Below are 11,576 nucleotides of genomic sequence, written 5' to 3'. Positions count from 1 at the left end.
CTTTTACTGGAGTCACACTCGTGGTAACACACTTTACTGAACGCAGTTGAAGGTTTTTTCTCTGAAAAAATTAAACCTGATAATTTAAATTACTGCGCCTAAGGGTAGGGAAAAGAAGCCTTTTACTTACAAGAACAGTTGTAAAATTAAACCTTAACCTCTTAAGAGTCAGCAATTTACTCCCATGTATTCCTGGTAAATGAGACAGTACATTTCACACTTTATTTTTGAGAAAATTGACAGATTTAAGCAACAGGTCTTAATGATAAATGAAAACATTAATATTGCAGTGGCTTTACATAAGAACACCGTTATAACAATGATTGATACAGAATATTTGTCATGCAAATCACTTGTATACACGAAGTAATACTCATATCAATACATACCTGTACAGTATTTACATTTTATATTTAAACTCTAGCTAGAAACATTTTCCAAGAAAATATAGAAATGAAACTGGTAAGCCACTAGTCTTAATTTGTAGTATCTGGTCTACAACAGACCTAGCTTTTCCAGCAAGCATATCTACATAGATATGTAATAAATCTTAAAAATATGCAGGTTTTTTTTATATATGAAGCATTATAAATGCTGCTCACTTTATAAAGTTTCAGTTTTGTACCAGTTTAAAATGGTTCAAAATGCTAAGTGATGCAGAGCTTATTTTGTCAGTATATTGTAAAATTTAAGTCAGTCCAGCTGAGCTTAAGTTTTGTGTACAGTTCCCTCCCAGCTGCACTGGCACCACGGCTCTCACTGCCCTGCAGTTGTAGAGGGCAGAGTCAAAGGCAAAGAGCTCAAGAGTTCAAGTTCCAGTGCCACAGGAAGGGAGAATCTGTTGTCTCCAGAGGACTTTTCCTCAGCATGGCCAAACTGTAACAGATCCTGCTTTAGGCCACCAAGCAGCCACTTTCAGTAGCCACCCTGGACTTGAAGCCCAATAGAAAAGGGAAAGGTTGAGAGATTTTTCTTCACTCTCGTGGATAGTACCTGATATGGCCAAAATTTTCACAAGCCACTTTGTTTTACTGGCCTCATGGCCAGTGGAAATTTTGGGCCAGTTTCACTCCCTGTTAATACTGTTACAAAGAACATTTGAAATCAAATATTAACACACACAAAAATGCTATTCCATTAGCTTTGGTAAATTAAATAGATACATTGAGCACCACAAATAGCTGTTTAAGATGTTGCATTTCAATGTTAAGAAATAATATATTTCCTGCTATAATATCCTCAGTTACATGTTACTCTAAATAATTATTTTGCCAGATATAAGAACTTTAAACTAAATGCAGCAAATGAACTGTCAAGGCCCTTCCTTCATGCTTATAGGCATCCTCACCTGGTTAAATAAATAGATTTCCTCAAAGGTGGTAGTTCAGAAAATATAAATTGGTACAAAAGTGATACATTTGATAAAATTGATACAAAATTGATACATTTCATGGCTTATTAACGCTTTTGTAATCTCACATTTCTCCAGAAATACTGTATTTGCTGCCTTTCACCTTTATGCTCACTAGTACCACTGATCTGACTTGTCACTATTTGCATTTCAAATCTACTTGTCCAAAGCTAAGACTTGATGTAGGCTGTGCTTGAAAACAAAATGTCACTGCAGAACAGAAGACTCAAAACAAGTGTTGGCAGCAGCTCCATCATTGTGCTGCTTTGCAAACATGGGATACACAACTTAATTAATTTCTATAAAGAGTTTAAATGTGTTCCATTAAGAAAAGATATCCCCACACTGACACTTAAGGATTCTACCTCCTCTGGCTGAGTTTTACTCCTTTGGAAGCATTAAGATTTAAGCATTCACCCAAGCAATTCCACACACCCTGGGGAAAATCTAAAACGTAGGAAAGTTTTCTTTGTTCTTTTCCTCTCAGCCTCTTTTGCAAACATGCAATAAAGCAAAACACTCACAAGGCCAATACTTCATGCAAAACAAGGCAAATCAGTAAGACAGAACAGTGAAACAGACTCTCCCTTACAGTTCAAAGGAGATTTCAAACAGATCAACTTGGTAAGTCTGTGGGTTTGCCAGTGCAGCACATCTCCCTGCAAGAGACCCAAAGGTGCTCCTGTAACCAACAAGCAAAGCTGCTTTAACATTTTGGGTCTCCAGCACATTCACTGGCACAGTAGGCACGGCTCAGGTTCAACAAGTTTGGGAAAAACTGAGTAGTAACAGAAGCAGTAGAGTCAAAACCTCCCACTTTTTGCCCCCATTGTGGAATTAGGGGTTTTACCTTAAGAACAATATGTGTGCTATCAACAGAAAAGCACTGGAGTAAAATCTGCTGCAGCAGTTGATGTGTGTTCCTCAAAGACCCAGCAGCAGGACTACAGAAAGATCTTCACAGGTTTCAAAAACAAAGATACATGCCTGTGGGGAAGTCTAGCTGCACCATGTAATCAATACTTTATTCTTCAGTAAAAATGTCAATTTTTTTCAATTTCAACTGCTGTAGCACAAATCTGAAAATTGCCTTTAAGAATGCAATAAAAATACTGAACTTGTATGAACTTGCACAAACTCTGTATGTCCAAAGCTTGTTATCAAGCAAAGGAATGAATCCTGCTTGCTTAACTCTCTAGGGCTGCATCTTACAGAGACAGCTTACCTTCCTGGCTATTGCTTTTAAAAACGTTGAATGCATGTGAAATTATTTGGGGGTGCTTTCACATGCAAGGCCTGAAATCACACAATCCCTGTCATCTCTCTCCTTTAGTAGTAGCTTAGTGTTAATCAAACTGCAGCATCTCCAACATAAGAAGGACGTTACTATATAAAAAGCAGATTAAACCACTCATTAAACCTTAGTGTTTGTTGTGAGTGTAGGAGCAGACAGGAAGGAGCTTTTGTCAACTGGCAAACAACAGACCACATCTCGTACTTCATGTCATGGCCACAGTCTCAAACCTCTGCTCTGGGCCCTGCCTGTATTTCAGTGCCCACTGACAAACCCTCTGCACCACGAGGCACCTGCTGAGCTGCCAGTCACTGTGTTCCTGAAGGAAAGCCATTTCCTTAAAGGCAGGAGAGGAATCCTGAATGAAAGCTGCACTCAGCTGTTACTGTGAAACACACAGGACTGGAAACTGCCATTGGGATTGTGAGGTTTCTGCTTTAAGGAAAATGCAGTGCCAGATCATGCTGTGCTGTACTTAAGTGAGAACTCAAAGTCATTATAAAACTCCTTCTTTTATGGGAAATGTGCTCAGGTAACAGGTAGAGGACATTTTAGTGTTAGCCCTGAACTCCTTCCTCCCAACCCAAGTAAACTGGAGTTGTCACTAATAAAAGTGAAAACAAGGCTTCCATGTGTTCAGTTGAATTAAGTTCCAATATAATAATTCTCTGGGATTTGAAGCTTACTTCAATTATATACCAGTAATTATTTACCCTGAAAAGTTCTGCCAAGTTTTTATGCCATAGTAAAATGTGTATATATATATATATGTATATATGTATAAAAAATTTACAATCGTCTTCATTTAGTTTGTCCAATTTCTTCTACCACTCCACAGTATGCTCAGTTATAGGTTGATGCAGGTCTATGAGTTGCTGTTCATGTTCTATTTCTTATTTGCAATTCGTCTTTTCCTTGTTGCCAGCATATCATAAAAGGGATCCCTGCTGATACTTGCTCTGGAAGAGAAAAAAGGAATCATCAGTTTGGTTAACAAATACCCATTAACTATTTCAATGGTTTTGAAAACTAAAACTTTTGTTCTCTTCCTTGTGGATGACTTCACACTCTTAAGATGGATGGCTGACTTCTAAGCACCACAACTATTTCTTTGGCACAAGGTTCTATTCCACTGTGATTCAATTCAGAGCTCACATCTTCACATCTTCACTATTACTTATTTCTTTAAGTGTGGGTCTGCTTAGAAACCTTCCAACATAAAGTCAAGCTGTGGAAGTTTAAAGCTGCATGTGAACATGCTTAAGATACATGTCACTAAAGTAAATTATTGGATGAAGCAAGAATCCAATAGAACTAGGTTTAAAGACAATTCAATCAAGATTTTACATTTACACAGAACAATAAATCCATATTCTCATTTGAGCTGGCAGCAGTATTTCCTTAGGACTACACAGTAACAGATTTGTATCTTGATCCATCAACACCACAGAGCTCACTGCTACTCCTCAAGGATATTGCCACATCAGAGTTCTCCCAACAAGTTACAACAAATTCTCTTTGCATCATACTCTGTAAAGAGCTTACACTTCACTTCTGAAAGACCTTTGAGACTTTAAACTCACTTGATTGATTTAATCCACTCTTCCTTTTCTTCTGGAGTGGGAGCAGATATTCTATACACTACATGGTTGCCTTCCACCACTCTACCGTCAGCTTCAGTTTTACATGCTTTGATTACTTGACCTTTATGACTGGGGTTGTAGAGCTCAAAGCAGTTCTGGAGGGTAGAAATGAAATAATAAATTTAAAAGAACAAAACAAAACTGACAAATACATTCATTTAACAGTACAATTAAGTTCCGTATGGTTTACTCATCTTTATTTAAAAAATAAATATCAAACTGTCTTACTGGTTTTCTAGGGTCTTCAACTTCTCTTATGCTAAGGTTTTCTAATGGAATAATTCCTCTAGGTTCTTTGTCCTAAAAAATTAGGAAAATATCACATTATTAGCTACTTATAAGTCTCGATTACAAAGAAAATTCACCATGATATATACTCACTGTTGTGTATTCAAAGTAATACAGGCAATTATCAGTCAGAATAAACCATCTCCGTTTCCATGTTTTTACTCTTCCCCCTACAAACAAAAGGTATTCCAGAATTAAACATGCGCTGCTGTCAGGGTTTCAACAACGGGCAAGGAAATAATTAAGTTCTGCTTATTTTTCAAAGTATGGTTTAATTGCTTAATGGTAAATGGATCAGGCACAGATGAGTGAGGTTAAAGGAACAGTTACTGCAACTTGTCCTGAGGCAGCATCAACTATGGAGGTGCCATCAGTCAGGAGAGCCACGGGCAGCAGTGAGTGGCCAAACCTGCTCCCTGTGTCCAGGCCCTCACAGGTGTTCCCTGCAGCAGAACACCAGCTCTGCACGCTGCAGGACACGGCCCTGGGCTGGTCTGACACCGCCCCTGCTCACACCTGCACCGGCTGCAGGACCAGCAACTGCGGCCCTGCAACAGGAGCAGCCCCCTCAACAGCTTGTCCTGGGCAAGGAAAGGCTCCCCAAATTAAGGGCCTTTTATCACCTCCCTGCCACTCCACTCATGAGCAAAGATGTGATTAAAAAACTGTCTTTACTTTCGGATTTAACGTCAAGTGCATTCGGTGCTCATAAACATTAACAGAAATATGATGTGTCATCAATGAGGAACAAATCCTGTGCCAAAATATACCATATTTACTAATTTGTTATCTTTCGGTATTTTAAAAACATCTTATTTTCATGGGTTAATATATCATTGAGTACACCTAACAGAAGAAATAGGTACTGCTCCAAAAATGCCAATTTTTCCTTCATTAACAGTTTAGACAACAGCAAACACAGAGTTCCTCTTCCTTACACCTGCTAATGTCACCCTGTAGGGCACAGTTCCTTTTTAGAAACAATAGGATTGTTTTTGCCCTCCCAGTTGTTTTTGTGCCAATGGCTGCTTCAGAACACACTTGGCTTCCCAAATTACATTATTTTAAAACTCATTTCCAAGAAAGACAATTATAGATAGAGCATGCATATGTTATTAAATGTTTAGATCCACCATAGTTATCTGACTTCAGGATTATGTCACCACCTGTGCATCATCCATTCAGCAGTGATTTAATTTCATTAAGCCAACATTTCAAAAGAGTTGATCTTGCTATTGAACACTTGTGCATAGAAGAGCACCATTAATACACACAAGATACCCAGTTTAATCCAAGTCATATAATCAAATTTAAGATATAAGCATAATTTTTAAATCTTTTTGTTCTGCTTAAGATAGCTGGATTTTTATTTAATACAGAAATCCAACTCAAATTAAAGAACAATTCTAAGGATATCATGACATTTCTTGACACCAATCTACTGCATATTTGCATTGCAGACCAATTATGTTGCATGTTGTACCTTGCTTTTGCTGGGTTTCACAACCTCCACAGTAACCCAGTGCTAACACACTGCAACATTCTATGTACTCAATAAACTTGATGTTTCAACCAGATGCACTCATATCATAAGAAAAATTTAATCTGCAAGCAGGTGTGGTGAAATAAGTGAAGGCAAAAAAGTGCAAGATGCAGAAGCCGTGACACAATGAATGGTTGAGTGAACTGGAGACAGTGAGGGAAGAACCGGTGGCATTTTAGTACAACCACTGTGACAGATCCTTAAATAAACATTGCAGAGATGTTCAAACTGGCACGTAAGTCACTAGAAAAATTCCCCACCACCTTGACCGAGAGCTGGCTCAAGTATCAGGAAGTGTTTGGGCTTGGAATGATGAACCCAAGCTTGACTCACTGCCAGCCCAGTGCAAACGCAGCCGCCGAGTCACGGTGACTGCCAGGCACTCCCTGCTGCCACCACAACGTGACTTGTGTTCACATAACCCAGGACCAACTGCCATGGCTTTAAGTCACGTTCTGCTCTCCAAGGTTAGCAGATTAACATCACTTAACATTTTTATGACCCTAAAACATCACTCTGTTTTTCAGGCTAACAGGTAACAGACTATCAGAGGTCATGGCTTGCCCAGTTCTAGTATGAAAATAATTCAGGAAGAGAATGAATCCAACAGGGAAAAGAGTTAATATCACAGACCAGATTGAAGTGAATGAAGGCATTTCTCATTAACTGTGATATCATGTTAAAACACAGTAAAAAAAACAGTAATAACCATATATTTAAAAGACGACCTGTTTATAATTTAACAAAGAAACAACAGACCTAAAACATGCACTCCCAGAATAATATGAAATGCCAAGCAGTAAACAGCAGTTGAGTTTGCTGAATGTTTTCCTGACAACATCCACTCTCTCTGGAAAAGCCAGATTTCTCAAACCTGAAACCTTTTGTAATCATGCCGCAGTTCTGAGGAAGCTTTTGTCATGAAACATCTCCCAGTTCCAGGGAAGCCACAAAGAAGATTATTTCCATCAACATCCCTCTTACTACTCCCTTCTCCCTAAAACAGCCAGCAGCTCACTGGGTTACAGCATTCATGGGAGTCATAAAAGTAGACCTGAAGTCCCTGCTCCACCAAGCTATCAGTTACTCTTCCAAAGAAAAAAAAATGAAAGTGAAAAAGAAAAAAAAAAAGAAAGCAATTAGGCAGGATTTTTTGGTGGGATAAGGAACTACTCTCACATGTAAGTCTCTGCCTCCCCATCCCATTACTGATTTCAGCTGTCAACAGCACAGCAACTCTAATATAAAGCTCAAAATCTAATCTGTACTAATCAAATTTGCAGGGGTCACCACATCACACGTGTTTAATATGCCTTTACAAAGGGCTGCAGCTCAAGCAGGTGGCTGATAAAAGTGCTGTGGCCTGTAAACTGCACATGAGATGAATAGGTAAAAACACGTGATAACAAAACATTCTTGTCCTTGGCTGAGATTGCTGTAGGCTCACAAAGCAACAACAGAGGGTTTAGTACCATACTTCATCTCTTATTCCAGCTCCCAGCCTTTTAAAGATTAAAACTGGAAGGAATTAAGTTAGCAGAAGAGGATCAAGAAAACCGAAGTATGAATCCATAAACATTTACAGAAATGGAGAGATAAGTGACATACTTCTGAAAGATCATGCTGATTACAAAAACGCACAGACATCTCCAATAATGAAATGTAGAAGCACAGTATCTTCCACTGTAGGTGGAAATGTAAGTAAACTACAAGAAAAGGCTACAAGGCAAAATGTACAGAAACAGGAACAGAAACTCTCTTCACCTTTGTAACTCAACATAGGATGTTTTATTTTTTAACTCTGGGCAAAGTACAAACTAGGCAACAAAGTAAAAGAAACCATCTATAGTAAAGGGAAAAACAACTGGAAATTACTTAGGAAACATTAATCTCCAAAGTAAAAAAGGCCTTAAGGCTAAAGGCAGCAAGGTACCTAAAGTTAAAAAGTTCTACTCAAATCTTCGGCTCATTTATATAAAAGTTTCAGAGCTGAAGGAGAGAGATGCACACACCAAAAAAAAATTTTTTTTCTGCTGAGTTCATTTAGATAACACCAAACAGAACAGACTCAGCAACCACACAGTTGGCTGGATCAAAGTCTGGGTTTTTTTAAGAAGCATTGTCCCTTGACCACAACACTGACTGCCTCAACCTGGAACAGCCTCAGTCCCCACAAGAGCCAAGCAGGTAGCGGAAGGCACCAGTTTCCTGATCAACCAGCCCTGTTCTCTCCCCCAGATTAGGGAAGAGGAACAACATCCTCCCAAGGACAGATGTGCTGGAACAAGCACCGCTGGCGGGACAGGCCCGGATGTGAAGCTTTTGGATCATCTCCAAGCACTCCGTAACCGCCTGACTGGCAGAAAAAATTAACACACTCATGTGTCTGGCTGAAATCATTTCCTCTCCAGTTTGGGGGAAAAATGTCAAAGTTTCCCTCTAACTAGAAGAAAAGATTACACAAACCAAGCAATTGGCCAAGAGAAGCTGTTTAAGGCAAGGAAACACCTTCCTGGCAAAACAGTTCTAACTTGGCCATTAGCAAAGTGAGCACAGGCAAAAATTTCAAAATACCTTAGAGTGGATGGCATAAAATTTCATGGTATCAACACCACTCATTATGCAGAAAAATCTGAAGGCTCACAGTGTATCAAGCTGCTCCAAGGAGGACTCACTAGCACTCAGCAGCTTTCAGTTTTTAACTTGCTGCACTCATTTTCATTACACCATGCTTCAAACGATGCAGAGCTGAATGATAATTGAGGCATACCAAGATAAAGATGTCTATTTAAAGGCACTGGCTAAGTCTAGATAGATAAAACCAGAACTGCTGTCTGGCTGCCAGGTTTGGCACTTGGACTTAACACAGTCACCTCTGAACAATTCAGAGCAGCAAAATCTCCAAAAGCCTTCTGTACCCTCCCAGCCTTCTAAAACCCACAGCAGTCTCTTGGACAGATGAATTTTACAATATATTAAAGTTTCATGATAGCTCTCTTCTGCCCAGAGAAAAACCAATTCAATAAGGGATGTAATACTAAAAAAGGGGCACAACTACATAAATGGCAAGAGCTGACTATGAGAAACACCAGATACAAAATACTGTATTGATATATTCAGAGTCTGCAAGTAGTCTTAGTCATATTTATAGTTTTATATAAAAACTTTCTATTTCAACTTCTATGTTTTATCACAATGGAGCACTTAAACCCTCATACAGGAGTTTGTTTCCTCGGCATTTCAACAATACACACGTTTTTAGTATCAGAAGCTTCTAGAACTAAAGGAAACCCCACCCATTTCACAAGAAGTGCTTCCCAAAAAAATGGACTTTAAAAATGCAAACGATGTGGATCGAGACAGCACTCTGAACATAAGGTTTAAGTACTCCTAGCAAATAGGAAATTTGAAGGAGAGGAAAGAAATAAAAGGGAAAAAATAAAAGGGGGAAAAAAAACCTGCCAGGTTTATTTCTGGTCATTGCATCTAAGCTAGCAGCATATTAGTCTGTACCAGTCTGTGTCTGTGGAAAAAATGCAGTCTTCCACAGAAGCACAGCTCCAGGCATTCCCAGGCTGATTCACCAGAGGCTTCTGGACATGTTTCATTTCTTTATTCAAATAACCCTCATACCGTGGGAGTGTTACGTGTAACACCCTTCTGCTTCACACACCCTTTTACTACTGGCTTTTCTGTGCACTGTGCCTCATCTGCATCCTACACATTGAAAACTCAGGCAGAGTTTGCAGTCCTGACCTGTGGTTTATTGACTTTGCACCAGAGACAGACTGTGCAGAAGTTCCTGGCAGCTCTCACTTACTTTCAGTCATCGCTTCCTCAATTTCTTTGTTCCTCTATTTTTTATTAGATCTCTTTTATGAGCAGTTTCTTCCACAGAGGATGTTGTCACTCCTCTACACACACTCACACTTGCCTGCACTCCCATCACGTGTAAATCCATGAAGGAGCACTGGCAACAACAGGCACAGCATGGCCTTAAAGTCGACCTCTTCTCCAAGAAGCACATTCCACCTACACCAGCCTGAAAGGCTCTTCTGTTAACCATCATCTCATGCTACCAAATGGAGAAAAGCTGCAAAGTCATGTTTGAAATTGTGTCAGCTGAGCCAATACAGGTCAAAAAGCAAGAGCTTTGTTTCTTTGTAGTTAGAAAAGGAGCTCCACAGCATCTGTAGCACAGAGGTCAGAATTTGACACTGAGGAGCATGTGAATGAATTCCAAATGCTCCTTTTCACATCCATTTCCTTCCAGCACAAGCATGACCACCAAGTTCCCGGTGCAATCAGCAGAGTGGGCCCATGGCTCTATCCAGGCTCTACTTTCACCATCCTCCCCATGTGCACCCCTGCACACATCCCTTTCCAAACCTTTGTCACCATTCTCCAAGTGCAAAGCTCCTTCCACTTCAACACACTAAAGTGGCCAACAACTGTCTCTAGTGAAGTGTGCGCTGGTGTTTAAATTAAAAAAAATTAACAAGTAACAAAAACACTGTGAAACTTCATGACAGAGTAAGACGTTGTTTACTCTCAGCAGAGATTATTCTTTCCTTGTTATGCTCTTCCATGAATTAGAAAAGTGTGCTGAAGTCATCCTTATTTTTCTGCTTTGCATGTAAATGCTTTCTTCTTTTTCAGAACACACCTGCATGTGAGTTAGACACTGACTTGCCAGTCCCTCAGAGCACCACTGATGACACTGTTAGTGACACTGAGTGAAAAAGCAAAATGCTACAACGAATCTGATTAAAAAAAGAAAAAAGAAAAAAGAAAAAACCAGGAGTAAGGAGGAAGAAAATAAAAGAATGAGCAACTGAAGAAGAGGGGACTGGAAAGCAATCAGATACGTACCTCCTAATGCAGAATAAGCAGAGACAGCCAGTCACAGAACAGAAAGGTGATAGGTCATAGGCCATAAGGAAAACAAGAAGGCACATTTAAACCACTCATTAAAAAATCATAGCTAAAACCAAACCAAGAGAAACTCACAAATAATATGGAAAAATAAAGACATACAAAAATAACTATTTGAAGAGAAATCCTTTCTTTGTACACAGAAAACTGTGTTGAAACATCACACACAGTTTTCTGAAATGACCTTATGGAGACTCAGTTGTTATTTATCAGTCACAGCATGTGGTAAATACCATGTGGTGTTTCCTTTTTGTCGACGAGTTTTTATTTCTCAGATCTCAGAAATAAAACTCCGAAGTTTGAAACGAGATTGCTAATTTGGGTATGCAAAATAAGAAGCAACAGCCTTCAGACGTAAAGGAGCTACTTATTTTGGTTCATACATTTTTAAATACAAAGTTAAACCTGTTACCTTCACAAGAAAGCAGGAAGACACGGAGCAGCAAACATGCTAACAATGAA

At 39.2% G+C, this 11,576-nt stretch overlaps 1 protein-coding gene across 2 annotated transcripts in view; it reads right to left on the bottom strand.

Moving 5' to 3' along the window:
* Positions 1–189: 189 nt before the first annotated feature.
* The window catches only part of CYTH3 (cytohesin 3), a 48,447-nt gene continuing 37,060 nt past the window's right edge, over positions 190–11,576 (bottom strand). For both annotated transcript variants that reach the window (XM_004175668.6, XM_030285023.4), the window contains 4 exons: positions 4,730–4,806; positions 4,577–4,648; positions 4,289–4,443; positions 190–3,664 (listed from right to left, as the gene is read on the bottom strand). In XM_004175668.6, the coding sequence (XP_004175716.1) occupies positions 3,592–3,664; positions 4,289–4,443; positions 4,577–4,648; positions 4,730–4,806 (377 nt within the window). In that variant the 3' untranslated portion in view covers positions 190–3,591. The remainder of the gene's footprint in view (positions 3,665–4,288; positions 4,444–4,576; positions 4,649–4,729; positions 4,807–11,576) is intronic.

This window comes from Taeniopygia guttata, chromosome 14 (assembly GCF_048771995.1).
Source record: "Taeniopygia guttata chromosome 14, bTaeGut7.mat, whole genome shotgun sequence".
Lineage (NCBI taxonomy): Eukaryota > Metazoa > Chordata > Aves > Passeriformes > Estrildidae > Taeniopygia > Taeniopygia guttata.
Note: the sequence above shows the minus strand (reverse complement) of the source record. Positions and strands in the feature narration are given on the sequence as shown.